At 41.6% G+C, this 23,486-nt stretch overlaps 1 protein-coding gene across 2 annotated transcripts in view; it reads right to left on the reverse strand.

Moving 5' to 3' along the window:
* Positions 1 to 23,486, reverse strand: part of DNAH6 (dynein axonemal heavy chain 6) — a 137,696-nt gene that overhangs the window by 42,185 nt on the left and 72,025 nt on the right. For both annotated transcript variants that reach the window (XM_081175972.1, XM_081175973.1), the window contains 13 exons: positions 22,753 to 22,988; positions 19,788 to 20,049; positions 18,470 to 18,593; positions 17,136 to 17,332; positions 14,612 to 14,815; positions 13,847 to 13,972; positions 10,001 to 10,165; positions 8,098 to 8,165; positions 7,133 to 7,313; positions 5,628 to 5,807; positions 4,718 to 4,951; positions 2,382 to 2,517; positions 926 to 1,095 (listed from right to left, as the gene is read on the reverse strand). In XM_081175972.1, the coding sequence (XP_081032098.1) occupies positions 926 to 1,095; positions 2,382 to 2,517; positions 4,718 to 4,951; positions 5,628 to 5,807; positions 7,133 to 7,313; positions 8,098 to 8,165; positions 10,001 to 10,165; positions 13,847 to 13,972; positions 14,612 to 14,815; positions 17,136 to 17,332; positions 18,470 to 18,593; positions 19,788 to 20,049; positions 22,753 to 22,988 (2,283 nt within the window). The remainder of the gene's footprint in view (positions 1 to 925; positions 1,096 to 2,381; positions 2,518 to 4,717; positions 4,952 to 5,627; positions 5,808 to 7,132; positions 7,314 to 8,097; positions 8,166 to 10,000; positions 10,166 to 13,846; positions 13,973 to 14,611; positions 14,816 to 17,135; positions 17,333 to 18,469; positions 18,594 to 19,787; positions 20,050 to 22,752; positions 22,989 to 23,486) is intronic.

Consider the following 23,486-nt stretch of genomic DNA (forward strand, 5'->3'; position numbering starts at 1 on the left):
CCATGGGCCACAAGCAGCCCACGGGGGTCGTTTAACCGGCTCCCGAACCAAGTCGCCTGCTCGGCAAGTCCCCGCACACTGTGCTAAACCGGCGCAGTGCAGCATGGGGACTCGCTTCCACGGTGCAGGAAATTGCATCTGCGCAGACGCCAAAAATTGCGGGCACGCATGCTCAGATGCACGCGCAATCTGGCCCACAGAGGGATCTCTGCTGGAGTGAACCGGCCCAGGCGAGGTAAACCTTACCGACCCCTGATCTATGTTGACCCTTTATATGCTTCCCACGGGCCTTCCTGGCTGAGGTTGTTGCCAGTGTTGTGTTGGAGGAAACTAGGAATGTGGTCTTGGGTAACTGCAACATCTATGCTCAGGATTTCATGGTGACCATGGAACTCTCCCAGTCTGCCTATCTTAACTGTTAATAGTTAGAAAGGTTGGATAATTATCATCCTAGCTTTTGAGATATGCATGCTGAATTCAGTGGCACAGTTATGACCAATGTAAGTCAAAACCTAATCTTGTCTTACCTTGCCATAGCTCAGTGGTACAGTACAGGCCTTGAGTGCAAAATTTCCCCATCTTTGATTTTTGGCATCGCCAGGTAGGGCTGGGAACTCAGCCTGAAACCCTGGAGAGCTATTGCCCAGCGAATGTTGATAATACTGAGCTAGATGGACCAATAGATTGACTCTGTATAAGGCATCTTCCTATGTCTCTATGTCCTATTCTAGAGTCACAGCCACAATTAGTCACGCACCTAGAGGGAGGCAGGTACAGGCCGTATTTCCCATATGATTGCTCATTGTTGAGAATGAGGCAGCTGAGCTCTTCCCTCTCTTGCAAACTGCATTTCTGACGGGACATTGACTACATAGCAGCATCACCTCTAAGATAGTGCCTTGAATTGTTAATAGACATGGCTTACCTTTTCTTCCATAAAGCACTTCACCACAATTAATTTCTGAAACATGGTCAGCCTACTGTCCCAGGATTCGTGTGGTTTATCTTCTTTTTTTTTACCGCTTTCAGTTTCAGTTTGAGTTTCAGGTTTATAGTCTTCCCATTGTTCCGGGTTAATACGAATTTCAAGTTGTCCTACAAAAGAGTATTATAATTTCAAGCCACTTTAGTTCACCCTTTCCTAGAAGAAAATCATTATTCAGGTAACACTGGGGAAGCCATAGTTCTATCAGATATGTAACAGTTCTGAAAATACTAGGGGTTAGTTCTTAGCAATTTTCAATTTTCTGAACAAGAGAAGCATATTGAGAATACTGCTGTGAACACTGATAGGATGAAACAGAATGTGTTTGGTTAAACTAAAATACAACATCCATTTAAAATTGGCATACCTTATATACAATATTATATAAACCTTACATACAACATTTTTACCAGTTGGCAGATGACTACAACTAAATAATTTGAAATTCTATGGAATTTCTGGTGAGAATTTAACTGTACCACTACATACATCAAAATAAAAAAATTCCTTACAGTAGCACCTTAAAGACCAACTAAGTTAGTTCTTGGTATGAGCTTTCGTGTGCATGCACACTTCTTCAGATACACTGAAACAGAAGTTGCCAGATCCTTCTATATAGTGAGAAGGTGCATGCACACGAAAGCTCATACCAAGAACTAACTTAGTTGGTCTTTAAGGTGCTACTGGAAGGATTTTTTTTATTTTGACTATGGCAGACCAACACGGCTACCTATCTGTAACTACATACATCAATAGTCCTGGGGTAGCCAATGTGGGGCCTCCATGTTTTGGACCACAACCCCTATTAACCTGTCCCAGTATGGCCAGTGGTCAAGGATGATGGGAGCTGTAGTCCACATCTGGAAAGCATTACTACAAAAATAATAATTGTTTTTTGTGCTTATTAGTCATTTTCTATTTTCTAAAGTGATTAACAAAATAGTTCAAAAATTAAAACAAAACCTAACCAAACCAGAATGCAAACCTAAACACACTTTCGTAGGCTCAAAGGTCAAAACAAGCACTTCCAATCGAGCCCAGAAACAAATCACACTTCTGTTTGATTTCCTTTGTGTGGAAATAGGTTTTATATATATATACCGTACTGCAAGTCAACTGGAATATTTTAATATGTCCCACAGCAATGTCATTCACTTACGATGCTATCTAGTGTGAAAACAACATGTATAACAAATAACTCTTGTCAACCCCGAGCCATCATCAAACAGAAAAAAGTAAATTCAAGTTACACTAACAAAAATCTATTGAAACATAGAAAAACAAATAACTAATATTCAAAAGCAGGCAACATATCATAGAATCATACAACTCTCTCATGTTTAGATGCATGATAGGAAAAGTCCTTTACAATCCCATTTCATATTTATCATGTTACCTAATTTAATAAAAATGTGCATCGTCTGTATGTCCGTTTCAATTCCTGCAAAACATGGCAGTGTTTCATCTAAGTCACAGCACATAAACCACGTATTATCTTCAAGCCATGGAATCTGAGGTTTTTCAGTCCGCTCCTATTATAAATAAGACAGGCTATGTCAAGTAGTGTGGTGACAGGTTGCGTAGAGTGTGCGGTCAGACAATTTATTATTTCAAATATGAGTACAGCAGAAAAAAACCCCTCAAAATGAAGACATAGGTGTTGTTTTTAAGAAAATCTCTTGATCATCATGGAACAAGTGCTATAATCTAAAACATGCCCACTTGAAATTATGAAGAACTTATTTTCAAATAAATATGGTTAGAAATTGTGTATCAAAAGTATGAGTTTTTTAACATTGGCTTTCTAATCTAGGCCATTTTATTAGTGTTAAATAAACATTAACAATAGCATACACTGCCTTGAGCTACTTGGAGGAAAGCTGGGATACAAATGTAGATAACGATGTCGGTTATAAAAAAATAAAAATAACAAGCTGGTTATTAAAAAATAACAAGCACACACAAAAAAGAAATCAAACCGACATTTGCAGAATTACGTCATATATATGTATGTACATGTATGCTAGGGCTGTGCACAAGATTTGGCTAATTCCCCAAACCAAACTTGGCTGATTTGGGAGAATCTGGGTGTTGGTCACATCAGGGTGAGACAGCCCTGAACGCAAAAAGGACCTACCTGCAGCCGCATCTTCATTAAAGAACATAGGGATGCAGGTGAGTTGATGCCTTTCCCACCAACCTCTCCCTCTTCCTGCCTGGCGTCTCATTCTTTCCGCCTCCTGAAGCAGTACCACACATGACTAACTGCTCCTGCTTACAAGCTGGTAAGCAGAGAGGACCCAATGATGCCAGTTGTGGCTCCATCACAAGTGGCTATCATGCGTGCAGGGGAACTGCTTGCAAAGGAGCAGCCTCCCTCAGGATTGAACCTGCCTGCCCATGGTCAGCAGAGGGACCCAGCATCTTCTCCTTTCCCCACTTCCACCTGTCTCCAAATTCACGGCAAGGCATGGGTGGCACAGGTGGATCAACCCAATCCACGGGCTACGGGTTGGGGCTACAGGGCAAAACTGGGAGGGCTGTACACAGTCCTATACATTCATGTTTTCAGTCTGTTGCACTCTGGAATAAGCAGTGATATGTAGCCTTCTGTGATGAGTTATCAAAACGCTCTGAAGATAAAGTTGCTCGCATGGCTGGGAGTCCCCAGCTTATGCAGTTCCATGACTAGCTGCAGCCAGAACATTGACTGGTCTAGTTTTATGGGACCACATTCGGTGGTTGAAAGTGAGGATACAGACAACACGCTTGGTGAAGTTCAGTCAGCCACCTGTGCGCATGACCCTCTCTCTTCAAAGTCAACTACATCTAAAAAGGAGAGGAAGTCTGGTTGGGTCTAGGAGGTTAGAAAGAGTTGTATCAGCATCCTATAAAGATCACTCTTAGGTCACTCAGGGGGAAATCTAGCCTGGACCTGGAAGATGTAAATTATAGGAGCCAACAATCCCTTTATGGGCAAGTGACCTCGAGAATGTGGTCACTGTCCAACCGCAAACATTCTATGATGAAACTGATTGTCTACATCTATTCTAATTAGGCTTCAGGCCTGGTTCTGGAATGGAAACTGTTTTGATTGCCCTCTGGGTTGACTCTGACTGAAAGGAATAGGGGGCATTTGATACTGTTAAATTTTCTTGGCCATCTCTGTGGTTTTTGACATCAGTGGCCATTGTATTCTCCTGGATGGGCTGCCATTTTCGATAGGCTGCCTTTTCAGTGTTGGTTATGGGACACCCTCCCCAAACATGTTTATTGTATTTTTTTCAGTGTCATGTGAGATTTAACCCCTTGTGGCTTTTAAATTTCAAATATTTTAAAGTATTTTTTTAGATCTGCTGTCCTAGAGCTATTTTTGTGTTTTAAGCTTTTTACTTGTAAACTGTCCAGGAAATTATTATTTTTTTGTATAGAAATATTAACAACAGATAAATAAATTACCAAAGTCCTTTGAGAGCCAGTATTGGCTGACAAGAGGGGTTCCTAATCCTCCACGCCCTCCCTTTGTCATTCACATCTCACTCATGTAACGCATTGCACAACACAGCAGCTGTATCCTGAATTGTTGTACCTCTAATCTGACTGGTTGTACAGTAGCCCTTGCACCTATTTACTTTTTGGGTTCTAATGAGAAGTTGAGTCACACAATCATGAAAAGGATCCAGAAATTTAAAACTTTATTAAATATATATAAAAAAGGCTTCCTAAATATACCTTATCTAAACCAGCGGCTCCACGGAGGAAGAAGTTCCATTCAAGGTCTGTAAGTTCTTCTTTCTGTCGCATGATCTCAATACACAGCATAAAGCTATAGATTAGTTTGTGCTGTTCAAAAAGGCCTCGGGAAACATTGGTATAAGTTGCATAGAGTGTCTGAGAAAGGAGTATAGCAAGTCGCTCTTCGAGAACATCGTTTTTTTCAGATGTTTCAATAGTGGTGTTAAATAGCTGCAAGGGAAATCCAAGAAATATAATGTTGGGTGTGCTTGTTACTAAAGCTCATAAAAGACTAGACACGAATAATCCTTTGGGAACATCTAAAGTATCTCTTTGAATCCTAGATACTGATTTCAGAGGAATTAAGAGGTCTGCAGTTGGTGGAGTCTTGCAGCTGCAGTCTTAGAAATATATGGCTATTTGCTATATGGAGAATGCCTCCTACAATTCTTTGCTCCTGCCTGCTGCCACGTGGTGATGAACCCACCCCCACCATTGGTCCCATCATCTCCATCGGTGGAGCAAGCCGATTGGGCGCCTGGGGCGGTGCGCATGCACTGCACCCAGGGATGGGGCCAGCCACCCATGGGGGCAGGGCCAGCCGGGGCAGGACACTCTGTGGGGCCTCCAAGGAGTCTGTCTGCTTCCTCCCACTCAGCCGCCCTACAGCTGAGGGCGAGGTAGCGGGCAGACCGTTTGGGGCAGTGCCACCGCGTCATTCCCAGGAGAGATGCGTGGCTCAGGCACCCTGCAGGCCGTGCGGTGAGTGCCGCCCGGCATTTTGTCACCCCCCTCAGTGGGGACACTCAAGGCGGCCCACTCCCACCGCACCCCCCTTCCTCCGCCCCTGATCATCCCACGCATTAAACTGCAAATGTGAAACTGCTCAAAAGAGGAAAGTCCAAACCTGTTTGAAATACTTTAAGGAAAATTGATACATTGGATCAATCTCTGACAAACTTGCAATCACAAAATACATGACTGATCCTCGAGTAGCGACAGGGCGGTATTTTTCACGGGCTGCATTGATTTTTTCTTCTGTCGTTTCTGCTTCCACAAGCCTCACTTTGATAGCACCGGATGTAATCTAACAACATAGATTTCAAAGTAGCATGTTGAACACACATAAGAAACGGAGTACCTCAAATATATGAAATAAACTACTCAGAATGGAAAAAAAATCTCATTTTTGAAAACACATTAATCAATCATCATCATCATCAAAACACTTTCAAGTACTCAAAAGAATTTTGCAAGCATTATCTAGCTGTAGTTCTTACAAAAATGATATAAAGTAGATCAGTATTATCCTATTGCAAATAGGTATTATCCTACTAAGTCACACTCAAAGCAGACCCACTGGAAGCAATGAATCTACTCTATGACTAACATTGGCTATCACCTAGAATTGGGACTAAGGTTGAGGGAGATTAATTTACCTAACATCAACTAGTGATTTATGGAAGATGGAAGATCCAGACTAGGGACTTCCTGATTCATAACTCAGTCTTTTAGCCACTATGCTACACCATCTTTCATGGTGAATCTTTACAACGACCCATTCCGGAAAAATATAAAGGCCTTCAAAGGATATACAGACTGAAAAACCTGGATCATAAATTATAGAACGTATGTGGTTTTTCACAGATTAGCATTTTTTTATATTTGTTATATTACCGAGATGCACAGATTATGACCCAATCTTGGAAAGAGATTTAGTTTGCAGAATTGTTGTTGTAAGTCTAACTCGTTCATCATTTTTATTTCAAGGCGGCCCTGCAATATTTTCAGTAAGAGCCATGCAATATTTGAAGTAACATCTCTGATACTGAAAATTCTGAAACCCAGATTCCAAGCGGAAATGAGTGAAATAACTAATGGAGGGGCATATTATGTATTTCCGTTCCTCCTACAGCAAAACTGGAAGCTGGTATTTTAAGTGATGGGGGAAATGATGAGCATAAACTTGCGGGTGGAGATGTTGCAACCTTGAAAATAGAAGCATTCTAATTTTGTCATGCTAACCTAACAGATTGATGGAAAGGGGCTTAGTTGGTTATTTGCTTGATTTCAAATAGGAAACTGAGGCTAACTGCATCAAACGGCAAAAGATTGTAGCGTGATATGTGGAGAGTAAAATGTGATATTCTTGGGATTATGATTTAAAAAACAACTCTGCTGTATCTGTCTGTATGTGCTGCAACTATCATAATATCCCTATAGCTGCTAGACACAATATACAGATTTCTGATTAGTGCAGTGCCACTAACATTAGACTAGAGTATCCCATCCTGTATATTTCATTGTTTACATAATGCTCAAGAGCAGAATGTAAACATTTTAAAATAATTTCTCTTGGTGATATTCCACACAATCCTATATATGTTGTTCCTTTTTTAAAATGTCCCCCACCTTCGATTCTTGAAGTGTGTTGATGAGCTCTTCTTTGTCCAGAATATTCCCTTCTGATGTAAAAAGCATTTTTAGAATTTTGTCTTCAATGGCTTTCAGTTGATTCTTATCAGCATTTATTCGGACAATGAGCTGGGTTCTTTGTTCTTCTAGTTCAGGTCTCTCCAGTCGCACGACATCACTAAAACAGAAGTTAAAATATATAAATACTATAAATCCTGGCATCTTGTGAAATGTATAACGTATAAATAATGAAAATAATATAAATATATAATAAAATTGCAAGTACTTGACCATCATTTTTAATGATCTCACGAAATTTTACACACTTTTTTCACAAAACCCTGTACAAGTATTAGAAAATTTGTAAGCTCTATTTTTTCCTGTATTATAATAGATGCTATGCATATTACATAATACAATATGGAGGGACCAACATGATGTAGACCAGGGGTGGCCAACTCTCAAGAGACTGCGATATACTTTCGGAATTAAAAAAACCCCATTTTTCAGGGGTTCAACTCAAAGTTGTTTTTTAGGGCTTAAAAAAAGCCTTTCGGGGAGGGGGAAACTTCTGTCTTTTGGGGGGGTTAAGGGCAAGGGACAAAGGGGTAAAGTCACTCACAAAAAGATCGCTATGCATGAGAGCAGAAGCACAGAGAAAACTTTGTCTTCCCTTCCAGAGATCAAACAACAATGGAGGGCGGGGCAAGGGGGCAGAGCAGGAGTCAGTTTTAGCGACCCTAAGGAAAGGGAGCCAGAGATCGACCACAATCTACCAAAACCGCACGGGGATCTACCAGTAGATTGTGATTCACCTGTTGGACATACCTGTTGTACACCAACCTTCCTCAGCCTGGCACCCTCCAGCTCCTATCAGCCTCCCACAGATGCTGGGGAAGGTTAATGTACACCTTTTAACTAGAAAGTGGTGAAGATTGAATTAAAAACAACAACCACAATACCTTAGCAGTTGATCTTCCAGGCCAGATCTGGTAACAGTGAAATTGATAATTGTTACTTTGATACACACCTGTAAGAGAAGCACAGGAGAAAGGTGGCTAATGTACCAAATGTATTGTTTTCATTAAAGCATAAGCTATTATGAGCTATAGGCCATCAAAGGCAGCTGAATTATATAGTCCTCCAAATTAAAAATATTTACAGGTAGATGGAATTATATTTTATATGCCTGGTCTGTATCTCCAATTTAGGGGTTTAATACAATTGCAGATAACAGACTTGAAAATGCAACCATGCACTTGTTTTCTGAGCAGTAAGTCAAACTGAATTAAATGGAAATTATTCCCAAGTAACTCTGCACAGAATTGCTACTATAAAAGCTGTATTTTCTACATTGAAAAATGACTTATTTTTCAGTAAACTGACTGAAAAATAACCCTAATGAAAAATGAAAACATGAAAAAGGCATTTGAAAGAGATATACATACATATATGGAAGACTGGGATTGCAAATGCTTTAAAATACACCTGGATCACATAGAGCAATGGGGTTAAAAACTGCTCATGTTCCTCAACTCGTTGCCAAACCAACCAAGCTAATGTAACTTGATGGGGCTTGACATTCAGGAGTACTGGCAAGGTTCATACTAGTTTCAGCTGCAGTTATTTTGCTCATTACTTCCCAAAAGTCATAGAGCAACCATGAGCTGGAATTGATTCCTTTGTCTCACAATGGAGCTGTGAAACATTTAATAAATACTGCCTTAAAGTGCTACTGATTAAGTTAAACAAGACATCTCAAGTCACAGTCAAATCACATTACAGTGGCATGAGGATGTCGTTAAAAACAATAGTCCCATGTCAATGTCTCTTCTTTCCTTTTAACAATCCCGCATTGTGATCCAATTACCTTGTGCATTTCTCTGCCCAATCCAAATCGTTGCCTGCCACTGGCAAGGGCAGTGAAATGTACAGGGATGCAAACTTGAATAAAATGTTGGGGGCACCCCAGGTTATCTCCACCCTGCAGAATCAATCCCAAGACATGGCAAGCATGCACCATTTGAATGGCAATAACCAACAACTGGAGCGGGGGGGGGGGTCTGGCCCCCTCAAATATCTTATTGTGTGGGGGGCTGAAGGGACCTCAGCCCCTAGGAGTTGGCTCCTATGGAAATGTACATGATGATGTCACGACACAGGTAGGCATTGCTATAAATCATAGAGGATGAGGAAAACATGAAGTGCCGTTTTCACTATTCCCATCATGTCACTTGTAACATACAGTTACTTTATTGTAGTGTAACTATATGTATGGGACGCGGGTGGCACTGTGGGTTAAACGGGGTGAGCTCCCGTTGCTCGGTCCCTGCTCTTGCCAACCTAGCAGTTCAAAAGCACGTCAAAGTGCAAGTAGATAAATAGGTACTGCTCCAGCGGGAAGGTAAACGGTGTTTCAGTGCACTGCTCTGGCTCGCCAGAAGTGGCTTAGTCATGCTGGCCACATGACCCAGAAATTGTACACCGGCTCCCTCAGCCAATAAAGCGAGATGAGCGCTGCAACCCCAGAGTCGGTCACAACTGGACCTAATGGTCAGGGGTCCCTTTACCTTTATCTAACTATATGTGAAGGGCAGGTAAGCAATGGTGATGCAAGAGGGGGCCACAAAGAGCACCCCCCATATGATTAGACTGGCATGTGGGGGACCATTTGAAGAAGGGCGATATATTTCAACAATATAGAAATTTCCCATCAAACAAGGAAAAAATGGTGCTTAAAAAATGCAGAGAAAATACACGAGTACTACCTAATATAATTTTGCAAAGATGAAAAGTAATATAACTTTCTTTTTCTAAAAAAAACCAAACCCCTCTTAGCTATGACTTGTCTAACTACTTTTATACCTCAGGCAAGTAGTGTGGATTTGGCATTTTTGTTGTCATGTAGAACCTGAAGTTTTTGTCATAATCTATATCGGAATCTCCGAGGCGAATGAGAAGTCTTCCGCCAGCAACGAAAGTCTGCTTCAAAAGAATTGGTTCCAGAGCAGGGTCAAGTGTCTCTCTAAGCTATTAAAACGAGGGAAAGAGATGAGTTTCTTTTTATGCATTATGCTTAGCGAAAACATTTCAGAGTTAAAGCACACACTTATGCTTCTGTGTAACAGGAGTATTATTTTCTTGCGGTTCTTTACTCCCCCCCCCCCGTTGAATATCATTTGATACGGATCTTTAGTTTTTTGGTACAAATTAGCTTATGGGTTAGATCTGAAGCAGCGTGAGCGCACAGAAAATACAGTGGTACCTCAGAAGTCAAACAGAATCCATTCCGGAAGTCCGTTCGACTTCCAAAACGTTCAGAAACCAAAGCACGGCTTCGGATTGGCTGTAGGAAGCTCCTGCAGCCAATCAAAAGCTGCGTAAGTCGCGTCAGACGTTCGGGTTCCAAAGAAGGTTCGCAAACCGGAATACAGTGGTGCCCCGCAAGACGAATGCCTCGCAAGACGGAAAACTCGCTAGACGAAAGAGTTTTCCGTTTTGGAGGTGCTTCGCAAAACGAATCTCCTATGGGCTTGCTTCGCAAGACGACAATGTCTTGCGAGTTCCTGCTGGGTTTTTTTCCTCCCCCCCCCTTTTTCTAAGCCGCTAAGCCGCTTATCTGCTGATCCGATCAGCAGATAAGCCGCTAAAAGCCGCTAAAAGCCGCTAAAAGCCGCTAATAGCGCTAATCCGCTAATCCTTCAATGGGCTTGCTTCGCAAGACGAAAAAACCGCTAGACGAAGAAAATCACAGAACGGATTCTTTTCGTCTTGCGAGGCACCACTGTACTCACTTCCAGGTTTGCGGTGTTTGGGAGCCAAAGCATTTGACTTGCAAGGCGTTTGGGATGCAAGGTGCAACTGTAGCTTCTTGTTCCCTCAATACCTGTGCTAGGATTTGTACAGAACCATAAGTATCAGCCCTTTTCACGTCTGTGTAAGTGAAATAACACTTTTCTACCCACAAACTAGCACAAGTTGTGAAAGCAGCTCTATGAATGGAAGACACCTCCCATAGGGAAGGCGCTGCTGGATCCAGCCCTGTAACAAGTGAGCAAAGCTAACGATGGCACAAATCCTGCTATTAGCAACACCTGGTTTTGGCCACTTAGAATTGCTTCTTTAGAAAACCATGGGTGGGAGGGAATGCAATTGAGATGTCAGCACTACTTAATATCTGTCAGGGCAGGCAGCTGTCAGAGGTTTGCTGGGAATTATGCCAGAGAATCAGAGCCAAGGGACCAAGCCAAGAGCCAGAGAGGAGGTGGCTCGTTACACTGGGCAGTTGTACGCACACCAGAAGGTTCCTGGTTGCAGCCCATCTGCTCCCTGACAATAACTCGGTAGTAAAAATGGCCTCCAGAATATATGTAAACTATCTCTGCCATGCAGTGGTTGCAGTGACAAAGAGCATTAAATGAGATACTTGGAAAGCACCCATCTCACATCATACTTCAGTTACAAGCTGCCTATGTGGCCTTCAGGAAGCCACCATCTCAGGCTAACACTCTTCTGCAATGTGCGGATAAGTATCCTGCCTACCATATACAGCTGTTGAGAGGATGGACAAATTTGTCAATTTCAGTTTCACATTTTTCCCCCATCTTAAATTCAGGTCTCCCATATCTAAACAGAAACTTGATATTTTCCTCATGAAAATATGATGCTTTAGTACAAATTTCTCCTGAACACACATTTTTGTATGCTGTCTTGACTAATAAAGATTTTGCACGCATTTGGCCTCGACACAAGGCATCTTTCTATATATTGTTGGGTGGGAGGCCTTCGCTACAAAATTTGGAAAAGTGCAAATTTCCATGGATAATTATGGGTTTGGTTCATGTATTGATTTAAGAAGCGTGTATGATGAGGCCGTTTCTCAATATAATGCAAGCAAAATTGAATTTCTCCCCCACACCTAAGCTGCTGTAGAGGTTTGCTAAAATGATCTAAATGAAGTGCTCTGAAAAGTCAATAAATTATTTATAAGTGCTAAGTATTATTATTACGTCAACAACTGACTGAACAGTAAAGCCACTGAATGTTCTCAGCTTGGAGGTTAAACAGGACTCAGAATCCACACCAGAACATTTTGCCTGTACATTTTCAGATTTATTAAGCAACTACGCAGTGAAAGGTGACGGTAAAGTACATAATACATAACACAAAATAAAAAGTCTAAAATGGAGCATCATAAAAAGTGGTAACCAATCATCACGGACGGCAGGAGAAGACAATAACTGTGGGAAATCGCTCTAGTTATTTCTGCTTAAGTTACCATTAATTTCAGTTTTCTGACAATTAAGCCTTGCATTTTGCGACAGCTAATGAAATAAATCAATGCAAAGAGAACTCGTTGTTAAAGGAAGTATTTGCAATGGCAAACAAGAAATCCTTCTCATGCATCTAGCTATACTATTACTTCCCTGCATGGATGGCAATATATGTTTCACATTACAGTTGTTCTTTAAACATTGCATTTTGTAAAACCACTTCATGAATTGGGGCTGGTGAAGCAGGATATAAATATAAGAAAGAAATAAAATTAGTTTCTCTCAAAGTCATGAACAGAGAAACATCCTAGCTTTCCTAAACCACACCTGCTTATTAGAAAAATACACAACAATCATAACCACAACTGAAGGTACATGGATAAATGGATTTATTGTCTAAACAATACTGACTCCACTACAGATCATGTTAGTCACAATCAAATTATCCTATTGATTTCAACAGGACGTAAGCATGACTAATTTTCTGTAGGTCAAGGTCACAGCGAGTTTTGCATGATACAATAGTTTTTCATGATATAATAACAAACCGCATGAAGACTGAGACATCCTGGTTTTAGCTCTCTCCTTTGTTTTTGATTTGAGAAAGATTCATACAATGTATAAACCTCTCATTTCCTATCCTTTGTGACTGCCTCTTTAAATCCACTTCTTCCTCTGTAGAAAGAATGTACCAAGAAACTACCTTCTTGTGTGATAGTCTCTCTTTTTCTCCTTCCTTTGTTCATGCAAAGCTAGAAAAATATTCCCAATTTCAGAATTTTTGCAACTATCCTCCAAATGACAGAATACTTGGTACACTGTATGTACTACCGTATTTTTCGCCCTATAGGACGCACTTTTCCCCCTCCAAAAATGAAGGGGAAATGTGTGTGCGTCCTATGGGGCGAATGCAGGCTTTCGCTGAAACCTGGAGAGCGAGAGGCGTCGGTGCACACCGACCCCTCTTGCTCTCCAGGCTTCAGGAAGCTATCCGCAAGCCTTGCGCGCCCGGCGGGAGTTCCCTCAGGCGAGCAAGGTTTGGGGGCGGCAGCCTGCAGTGCGGAGCACGGGGCGCCCTCCGGAGAACGCCCCGTGCTTCGCGCAGGTGTCCGCAAGCCTCGCGCGCCCGGCGGAAGGTCCCGCCGGGCTTGCAAGGCTTGCAGGCAGCAGTCTGTTCTGGGGGCTGGGGTCAGGGGAAGCTCGGGCTTCCCCCGCGCCAGCCCTGCGCCTGGGGGGGAATTTTTTTTTTCTTTATTCTCCCCCCCCAAAAAAAATCTAGGTGCGTCCTATGGGGCGAAAAATACGGTTCTTGTAGAAGTCTTCTTGTAGAAGTCGACAAGGATGTACCTGGTCAGAGCCAGTGGATCATGTTTAACAGTTATAAACAAAAGAACAAGAAATGAAAGATTGTTCTAGCTTAATGCAAAAAGATCCAAACCTCTTCTAGAAGAACAGGTGACCCTAGACGAATAGCATTCTCCAGGGTACGCAGGAAACCAGCGTCAGTAAGCTTAATTATCTTTAAGCCATCATTTGCTTCTTTATTTCTTATCCAGCGGTTTGCCTGTGTATTAAAAGATATTATCATTAGGATGGTAAATAAGGAATTAAGATGTCCCCCCCCAATCAACCCTTTAATGGACAATGCAAATTTCACAGCTCTGTCTAATTCCTCCCATCCTTCTTGGAGTGGTGTATGACTGTGGAGTTGAACCAGAAGACCAAAAATTGTCCTCTTTTTGGTATGACAATTAGAGCTGGAGTGAGAATTTAAGATAGGATGGGTTTTTGTGTTCTTAACTGGCTTTTTCTTTTTTAAAATTGTACATTGCCTTGAGATGACTGTGTATAAGGTGATTAATGTAATAATACTAATACTCAACCATCCTGAGTTCTTGCAAGCAGAATCAAGTTAGATACAGCATGCTGTGAGCAGATCCCTGGATTCGTTTCTGCATTCAACCCCAATTTACTCTATTACAACTATAACAATATCCTCCTCTAGGAGGGGAAATGGCACTGGAAAGGGAAATAATGCAGCAGGCATGGGAAGGCTCCTTTGAAGAAATAACAAGCTGGAGAGGATAATGCAATTATGATCTTTAGCATTTCCCAAAAAATATCATTATCCAATAATACAGAATATGGCTGTTGTGGATATCTGATTGAAACAAAACATAGCATTTCTAAAGTGAGTACTTACTTGATCTTGGGGGTCAATCATGAGTGGCCAGCGTCGCCCCCGTGTAACGAGAATGCCATTCTCAGTGGAAACATAGTCCCGTGGCAATCCATCAGTGTTCCATTGTCGAATTTCATAAGGATCTCCCAAAATATTTATGAGACTGAAATCAGGACTAATAGGAATATCTAGTTCCTGACATTGTTTGATCCAGCGATCTATTAACTGAGATGAAGGAAAGAAACAAGGAAGGTTACTTTTGTTATAGCTTATAGGAAAGGTTAAGTCGATCAGTTCACAACTGGGCTACTACAAGAATCAGTAATGGTAAGCATCCATAATGAGACTGTGAAACCTTACCAGCTCCCAGTGCAACTAGTATGTTATACAAGGATGTTAGTAACACAGGGCTATGGTCAGAAGGAGCGGCGTCTTGATGGTGGGAAGCAATGAAACAAATAAGCTGACTCAACTCATCTCCTGATATCTGGCTATGGTAGCTGAAAACGAAGTACCACTGGAATTATAATACCAACTAGTTTCAAAAGTACTACTCATACAAGTGTGAGAAGATGTGAGGAGGGCTGAATTAAGAAAAAAAATTAAGAAAATCTTTCCACTTTTTTGGAGGGGGTCCATTTTAAAAACGAAATGAAAATGAAACAATTTTCATGGCATGACAGCACGGATTGTAGCCTCTACCATGAGAGGTAAGGGAGGCAAACCAACTAGATAAACCAACCCCTCCTCCTTGTTAACGTCAGCACTGCCACCAAGTGGATACCGCCCCCCACTGCCTTCACTAAGCAGCCCTATAACCTTTTGGACTCTGACTGGTCCAGCCCCCACCCATACAGGGTAGAGTGATATGATCCTGAAGTGAATACCTAAGGCAATGCTGCTAGGTTTTTTTAAAAAAAAAACAACAACAAAACAAAACAAAGAAACAACTAATTGCTAGAGTGGAAACATGATATTAAAACTTATTAAAATGCCTTGCATCATTTTTAAAATTAGCATTATAGCATTAATAACACCTTGTCATATTTTGCTAATACTTTAACATTTAAAAAGATTATAGCTGGGAAAGTGTTTCAGCGTTAATTAAAAGCTCTATTAACCTGAGGTGATGAAATAGCACCTGCCACAAAGATTACACTGAACTTATGCTGAGCTGTGAGAGGTTCATTTGCCTGCTAAGTCACTGCTTGTATTAAGACCATGCCCTTTTAAAAGTATGGAAGACTAGCACTAAGGGCATCAATACTTTGCTGTTCTTAAACAAGTTGAACTTTCTGTAGTCTATGGGAAAACCCAAAAGAACCCCAAGGAAAAACCACGGTGGGATCCTGTATCTATGAGGGTAGAATGCACAAGAGGAAGCTTTGCCAGACCAGATCCCTTGCCAAGGAAATGACTTTGGCTGGGTTAGCTAAGTACCCTGCTTTAGCATATCCAAAGAAGTTGCCCTATGCCATAGAACAAACAGGTAGGCCTTTCCTCCACCCGCCTTGCCTAGCTGCTATGTAGGAGAACAACAGCCAGAGTTGTGTGAGAGTGAGCTGAAAGCAGCTTGTGTTTGCTCTGTGCTGGACCTTTGGGCTCCCCTGAAAACCTAACGGGAAGCAAGATCTGTGGGCAGGCTAATGCTGTGATTCCCCCTCCATTACGGTTGCCATACGTCTGGAATTTCCCAGACATATCCGGAATACTGCAGCCGCAAGCAGTGTACAGTTGTACCTCGGGTTACATACACTTCAGGTTAATACGCTTCAGGTTACACACTCCGCTAACCCAGAAATAGTGCTTCAGGTTAAGAACTTTGCTTCAGGATGGGAACAGAAATTGTGCTCCGGCGGCGCAGCAGCAGCAAGAGGCCCCATTAGCTAAAGTGGTGCTTCAGGTTAAGAACAGTTTCAGGTTAAATACGGACCTCCAGAACGAATTAAGTACTTAACCCGAGGTACCACTATATAGGTGGAAAACAGCAAAATGTCAGGGAAAACCCAGACGTATGACAGCCAATGTTGACAGTGTCGTTTTTGCCTTAGAAATAGCATAAAAATGTCCAATTTCTTTGCGATTTTTGCCCAAAACTAAAAAAGTGGATATGTGTGTTAATAAAAACATCTATTCTATAGACACCACAGTCTCTGCCGACCTTCACTCCAAGGGAACTGAGCCTCAGATGAGTGTTTGGAACCCCTGGAGTTTGGTGTGGCATGTAACAGTACGTTTCCTCCGGTCTGGACCACGGTTTTTACATCTATCCCCTCATTAGATAACTGGTTCACTAAGCAAAGCTCAACCATTTGCAGTGAAGAAAAGGGTAATTCACTCTTCGGCTGGAGCAAAGGGCCTATTGCACAGGGTTGTTGCAGTTCTTCCAATGTGGCTATACTGCTTTACATTTATTTGGAGGGTTCTGTTTTGTTATGAAACGGACAAGCGTTTCTATAAAGTACACAATTTTTACAATGAAAAAAGCCCACAGGCATATCCACAAAAATCATGGTACAGAGAAAGAAGTCTTGTTTTAACTCACCAGTTGCCTATAATGTGCTGTAAAGGCTCCATAGTAGGCTACACAAGCTGCAGCTATGAACACATTTCCAGTGATGTTTGAAATCTCCGCCTCAAAATTCAAAATACTCTCTTCCCACCGGACCTGTTCATCTCCTAATGCAGCTGTAAGTTTTCCAGCTCGATTGAGGCGAGCTTGAGTCAGTGCCATGGTCCTTGCTAAATAGAGTGAAAATTACTAGACTGTTTATTTTAAAACAGTAGTAAGGTTTTTGTTTTTTTTTGAAAGACATTCTTTGGACCTCTTTACATAATAAAGGATTGCATGTCCAGAGTTAGAAATGTCACAGAAAATCAGAATATGGGAAGCAAATCCTTTGTTCTTTGTTGACAGCTCCTAGCCTAATTCCTTTCAAACACTCTATCCCTGGGTATGTATCTACATATGCAAACTAAAATACGTTGCTCAAGTCTGAGCCTCCTCAAAAACCTGTACAGGACTCCAGAGATATAAAGGCTAGAAGTAAAAATCATTTCATCAGATGGCCCCATCACTGGAACATTCTCCCACAAATTCATTTAGAGTTCCTTCTGTTCTCTAGTGTTTCCTTGGAAGTTTCACTCCCCAGAGATGTTCTGAAAATGATTCTCTAAGGAAAGATCTGCTTGGACAACAACTCCTCAGATTTTATGTAATTCCTATGTATGTGTTAGATTGTTACATAGTATGATCCGCCTTCTGGTGTATGAATAGTTTGCCATTGTCAAGTTTTGTGTAAATATTTGAAATAAAAACAAACAAACACACACACACACACACACAAACACACACACACACATATATCATATATATATATGTTGCCCTGATAAATGGATTTGTATATTGGATAAAGAGAATGACAAACTTCGTGCATGTGAGAAATTTTAGATGTACAAACAAGCTTACATTCTTAACATGTTTGTAGATCAGAGAGTCTTCTGGATGTCTAATTGCTGAAACACCAGGAGGCATTCCTGACAACTAAGGCTGCAATCTGAACCCCCCACATCTGGGAGTAAGACTTAGTGAATTCAATAGTGAATTCTTAGTGAATTCAATCATGTCTGGGTAGACATGATTAGGATTATGCTGTAAAGCATAAGCAAAATTTTAGCTCTTTGTATTATTTTTTGTATTTTTTGATCTCCAACCTATTACTAGGCTCTGTGTACGGCTCCAAGATATCATTCAGCACCTTGGATTAGTACTGTAGACTCAATGAGAGTTTTTAGATTTAGTTAGCCCCACACAGTGAAAAAATATATCTGAAGCATTACTGTAACGTTATGTTCATAGTCTTTAAAACAGCCACTTACCAAGACCCTCTTTTTCTTCCAAACTTCTTTCATATTGGTCTTGCAATTCCTGAATTTGTTCTTCCACTTGCCTCAGTTTTTTTTGTTTATCACGAAGGGTGGCCAAAGTCGCATCAAGTTCTGCCTAATCGGTATTAAAAATGGATGCTTATTACTGCTGTGCCAAATGCTTTGCACAATGTGTTTTGTTCATTTGCACAACAGTTCTGTTAAGGAAAATGCCTGATGCTCTTCATACTATAGACTGATAGTGACTTCCTTGGGATCATGCAACACTTTCTAGGACTGAACTGGACTTTGAACATAGGCCTCAGATTTCCACATCCAACTCTTTTACCATTGGACATTGGGCAGTATTGACCAAGGCAGCACCAGGAGTGCCAACTCTATAGAGTCGAGGTGTCTTTGGCCCCTTCAATATCTGTTGGCAGGGGGCTGACCCCCTCAATATTGAGGGGGCGGAAGAGGCCGGATGTAGAGCAAGCTCCTCCTGAACATGAGAGAAGAGGAGCCGACAGCCATTGAAGCCACGCTGCACTGGGCTCAGCGCTTGGTCTCCTCCTGACGATTAGATGTCACCCATGTGATATCACCCGTGTGCAAAACATGCTGGGCACATGACGTCACTGGCGTGTGACATGTATAATATCACCACATGCACCGGGCCCCCTCAATCTTGGGTGCAGCAGCAAAGTCTTGCGCCAAAACAGCAGCCTATAGATCCAGCCCTGCTGGTCAGGAGAAAAAGCACACCAGGGAAAAAATGAGAGTGCACATTGTATCATCTGTTAAGTCTACTCAACAGCTGCAGCTCACACAAGGGCACACAGACTTGAGCCCAACCTTGTCAGCTGGATCCAGGCAATAACATCTGGCAGGGTTTGGAGTTGTTGGTTGTGGCCTGAGGAAGAAGGCGGTTTTTAACAATCTTTTCCACCCATGAACACCCTTGTCCTCTTGGCCAGGAAGCGTAGGGTGACAAGGGAAGAGGGGGAAATGAGAGAAAAGATATAAGAAATGCACTGCAAACATGAGCCTAGTGAGGAAAAGATGGCTTTCATAACCCAAGGCAGGGCTGGTTTGGGGGCAGGGAGTATCGAATCCCCAAGGAGTCAATCAGCAGGCTGGCTGTGGCTTCTGCTGGGCGGAAGGGATACTCCTAAATTATATGCCATTGCCTCTAGCAAAAGAAATCTCTTCTCATTAGCAAAATAGCTAGCCCCAGAAAAGACCAAGAAGTGTCACAGATGAATGGAATTTTCTTTTTTCCAGTCAGTATTAAATAAAACATACAAAATAACATTGAAAAAACAAGCACCTGTGCAGCATTTAACTTCTGTCTTTTTGGCTCCACAACCTTGACAATTCGAGAGTATAAATCCATAGCTCTCACCCACATACACATAGACTTGCATGCCTTTGACACTTTCTCTACTTTTTCCGGTACAAAATCGGGGTTGTTGATATATTTCTGAAGCTTAAGCAATACTTGACGGCCTATATTTTCTTTATCATATTCTAAAAGCCTTCTCAGGAAAGTGGAGTCTCCAAGAAGCTGTTTTGCTGTTGCCCAGTCAGGCCTGAAAGATTAAAAGAAGTGGTGGAATTTAGAAATATATGCCCCAGAGAATATATTAATGCAGTTTCATGTATTTTTTGAAATTTCCATGCTTTATTACCAATGCTAGGATGAAATTTATACTTGATAAAAAACTAACTGGCAGTTACATTTCCAAAGCACATTTCATTAACTTGAAGAAGAGAAGAAACTTAAAAGCACTGAGACAGGCCTTGGGAAGTAGATATGAACAAAGGAAACACCTTTGATGCTTCGTGCTGCCGCTAAAATTTTGTGATAATATGAATTCAAAGTCAAGTGGCATGTCTACGGATTTCATCTAATCGAGAGAGACACTTGCTGAACTGGCAGCCAAAGTTGCTGGTCCTCTACAGGAACGTGCCTTCTAGGTTGCTATTGTCAAAACTGTTCAATTATATAATGTCCTGATCTTAGGTATGGGAACCAAGTTCAACAAACTTAAGATTCAGTCATATGTACACTGGAGATGGAACTGAATTTAGTGAGACTTAATTTGGAGTATACATGCATAGGTTTGTGCTATTAACAACAACAATGTTATTTATACAACGCCCATCTGGCTGGGCGGTTTCCAGCAAAATATACTGGATCCATCCCAATAACTAATAAACCCATAAGCAGCACAAATCTAATAAAAGTTATCAGCAATCAACAAAGACTTGGAAGCTTCCATGGGGAGATAAATGATTCCAGCTGGTGGTAAAAACTGTCTAGAGAATTGAATTGATCTTCCTTAGGCAGAAATTTCCAAAGGGTGGGGGCCACAACTAAAAAAGTTTGCTGCACTTCAATTATCATTGTAGTTAAAGGAAGAATACAGCGCAAACTGATCCCATTGCATGGTATCTAAGAAAAGGTGGTATCTAAGATATGAACCACCGGCTATTTATGCACGATACATATATAAAATATGCAGGACAGTCCTATGCACTCAGGAATAAGCCACGTGGTCCTTGTGGCTATTTTACAAGCCTTATCATACTATTATCCATAATCAACAGATAAGTATAGGGAAAGAGTGGGAAGGAAGTGGCTAAGGAGAAGGAAAGCAGTGAATGAGGAGACATTTTGCTGTTGCTGCTGTTTAGTTGTGTCCGACTCTTCATGACCCCATGGATCAGAGCACGCCAGGCACTCCTGTCTTCCACTGCCTCCCGCAGTTTGGTCATGTTGGTAGCTTTGAGAACAGTGTCCAACCATCTCATCCTCTGTTGTCCCCTTCTCCTTGTGCCCTCCATCTTTCCCAGCATCAGGGTCTTTTCCAGGGAGTCTTCTCTTCTCATGAGGTGGCCAAAGTCTTGGAGCCTCAGCTTCAGGATCTGTCCTTCCAGTGAGCACTCAGGGCTGATTTCCTTCAGAATGGATAGGTTTGATCTTCTTGCAGTCCATGGGACTCTCAAGAGTCTCCTCCAGCACCCTAATTCAAAAGCATCCATTCTTCGGTGATCAGCCTTCTTTATGGTCCAGCTCTCACTTCCAGAAGGAAAGGCAAATGAACTTTGGACATCTCAGGACACCAGATACTTCCACAAGTCAATTTTGCTACCTTTGGATACTAGATGGCAGTGTTGCCCATTGTTGGGCCATCCTACTGGGAAATGCTTAGTGAGCAAAGCAGAGCCAACTGTGGAGTCCATTGGGAACAATTTCCCCCAAAATAAAAGGCATGTAGAATTGTGAAAACCTAGATAACTTCATGGTGGCTGAGATGCCCACAGGATTCCATGATGATAAGCCAACATAAAGTACCCTTCACCCAGTGTCCATCATGCACTTTCCTACCCAATTCCACACCATACAACAGTTCTGCGCACTGTCAAGTACTAAGTGGTTCTTACAGGAGGCGTTGCAATGATCAAGACACGTGCTTCTGTGCTGGTATGATATTAGCATTCACTTTTTGAGTCATTCTGAAACATCCAAGAGAGTCACACTTTGGAAAAACTTAAAAAGGGTAAACCAATTGACCTTTGGAAACTGGACTCTTTGTTCTTTCAAATATTATACCAATATTCGCAGTGGCTTTCATTTGCTTTCTGATAAATGTACTTGATGTAACGCATCCTTAGATTCCTTTGGGATATTCATCAGTGGCTGACTTTGCCTGAAGCATATAACAGCATGATCAAACGCCCTAATAATTAGCTGATTTGGAGGAGAAAGTCAGAATTTGGCCCAAGCTCATCTAAACAGACGTGCTTTACCACTAGGGAGTTCTGACTATTCCCACACATCAAAACCACAATTATAGTTTGTCATGCCCAATTAAATTTGAGTTCTTAATTTTTATCCCCCCAACGCTAATTAGTATCATTATCATTAGTATCATGACACACACACGTCTCCTTCATAATGTTTGGCAATATTTCTGAGATCAAGAACAGAATGAGAAGGAATGGAGAATGTGTGGCTGCTGCTGAAATAACAATCTCAAATCTGCTGATCTTCACCTGTAACATTTTGTAATTCAAAATGGATACCCCTAACAGGATGCCATTGTGCTCTGCGTTTCCCCACTGCCTCAGGTACTGGCAAGAAACCTTGAAGCATAATGATACCACACAAGTTTGCTGCACTGCGGAGGGGAACATGACTCTCTGTTGGAAAGTGCTCTAGGAAATGAGCATCATTTCACATGAAATCAAACCTAAAAATCAAGAATGTGGGTGAGGCGCTAGCTTACTTTGCATTTAGAAGAATGCAGATAGCTTCCATTACTGTCATGACAAGATCAGGCGGCTTAGTGAAAACTCTGATTTCAGAAATATCTGCTTTATCTAAAGAGTCAAGAGCTTTGTTAGCCGCGTCCAGAGCTGGAAGAGCCTCATCCAAATCGCGCTGAGCATCATCAGCTATTGCCTGAGTTTCCTCCGCTTTTACTTTTGCAACAGCTTCGTCTTCTTGAACGACACGCCGAACCTGGGGGCGGGGATGGCCAAATACATCTTTACCAAATGAATAACAGCTATTAAAAATGTTAACATTTTCCTTACTTTAATATTTGGTTTTCCTTGTTCAAAATATAATGAAGCAAAATAGAAACGAAATGTGCAGTAAGATTGTGAAATACAATGCAATTCTGTGATTTCTTCTTCTTCTTCTTAAGTCACCAATAGAGATTGTAATGCCTTTGAGATCTTCCTGTTCTAAAACAATCAACACTCCTAGCAGCACTGCTCTGAGTGGTTTGAATAGATGTACTTTATCAGAACAAAAAAGGCAATAGACCAGGCTTCAGTCCCGAACTCACTTACTGGGGAGAAAGCTACATTGAACTCAGCAAAGCTTACTTCTGAGTACAGACGCTTACGGTTGTACTATCCCTTGCCTCTTCAGTTAAGTGAGAGTTCAAAGAACCATGACCAGCATTAAGTCACGTGGAACAATGATCTAACACCAGGTAGCAGACATGGTGCC

The sequence above is a fragment of the Podarcis bocagei genome, assembly GCF_964188305.1.
Source record: "Podarcis bocagei genome assembly, chromosome: 17".
Taxonomy (NCBI): Eukaryota; Metazoa; Chordata; class Lepidosauria; order Squamata; family Lacertidae; genus Podarcis; species Podarcis bocagei.